General features: G+C 37.2%; 1 protein-coding gene across 1 annotated transcript; it reads right to left on the bottom strand.

The window, feature by feature from the left end:
• Positions 1-290: 290 nt before the first annotated feature.
• LOC110725741 lies at positions 291-983 on the bottom strand. Its single transcript, XM_021905505.1, has one exon. It carries the CDS (start codon positions 981-983, stop codon positions 291-293), a length of 693 nt encoding a protein of 230 aa, XP_021761197.1.
• Between the last annotated feature and the right edge of the window lie 217 nt (positions 984-1200).

Here is a 1200-nt window from a genome sequence, read left to right as displayed (position 1 = left end):
GGGGTGTAACCTTCATCCTATTAACGGTTTACAAGTTCCTAAAAAAACTTGTTGGCGACTCTTTTGCTCTATCTTCTTACCTTTTGGACGCCACCGTACTTTAGTGTATGATCACATTGGGGTTCAAGCTAGGGGTTTAAGGCTTGAAATATTCCCTACACAAGGACATTTTCTTCATTAACATAATTTGCTTTAGCATGTTTTTCTTTCCCTTTAATGGGAGCCTGGTAAAGTTCTACCAAGTGTTTGGTCGTACGACAAGTATGTCCCCAATATCTATCATGCCACACCTATAACATGTGTCTTTTCCTTTTGTAGTGGCTTGATTTTTGTTTCCTTGTTGATGCCCTCTTTGATGTTATTTCTAGGGGGAAATGGCCTCTACCACGGCTACGTTCGCGGAAACTTCCACGACCTCTGCCATGGTTATTATACTTTCCACATCCACCTCTATGAACAGCATTTGTATCAGGCGGATTTGAGCTTTCTACAACATTTGTTTCGTTGAATTCTTGAGACCCAGTTGGTCTTAGGTTGTGATTCTTCAATAGAAGATCATTATTCTTTTCAGGAACAAATAGTGTAGAAATAAGCTCTGAATATTTTGCAAAACCTCTTTCGCGGCATTGCTGTTGCAATACAATGTTGTTAGCATGGAATGTAGAGAGTGTTTTCTCTATCATTTGTACTTCAGTGGTTGGTTGATCATAATATCTCAATATTGATACAATTTTATATAGTGATGAATTATAATCACTAACAGATTCAAAATCCTGAAATCTCAGGTTTATCCACTCAAACTGTGCTGAAGGAAGGAGTACCCTTTCGTGGTGGTCATATCTTCCTTTCAGGCTATCCCATAGTTCTTTGGGATTTTCCACCATTAAATAAGCAAATTTTAAACTGTTATGTAAAGGATGCCTTAAGAGAACTATAGCTTTTTCTTTCTCTTGATCAGTAGCAATTTTAACTTGAGAGAGCATCTTTTTCGTTTCCTAGGATGGTAATTTCTTTGATTGTATGTTCCAATCCTTGAGCTTTTAAATTCATTTGGGCATCAACTGTCCATTCAAGATAATTATGTTCGAACAAGTCTAATACTTCCTCCGTTTTTATTTTATTGCACCATTTGGACTTTGACACTATTCACTTATGCTTTGTTTGGATAGCAAAGAAGGAAGGAAAAGAAGGGGAGGGAAA

Source organism: Chenopodium quinoa, unplaced genomic scaffold (assembly GCF_001683475.1).
Source record: "Chenopodium quinoa cultivar QQ74 unplaced genomic scaffold, ASM168347v1, whole genome shotgun sequence".
In the NCBI taxonomy this organism is placed as follows: Eukaryota; Viridiplantae; Streptophyta; class Magnoliopsida; order Caryophyllales; family Amaranthaceae; genus Chenopodium; species Chenopodium quinoa.
Note: the sequence above shows the minus strand (reverse complement) of the source record. Positions and strands in the feature narration are given on the sequence as shown.

Bases quoted from the DNA above. Each gene is read 5' to 3' on its own strand.
- LOC110725741 (XM_021905505.1), bottom strand. From the start codon at position 983: ATGCTCTCTCAAGTTAAAATTGCTACTGATCAAGAGAAAGAAAAAGCT.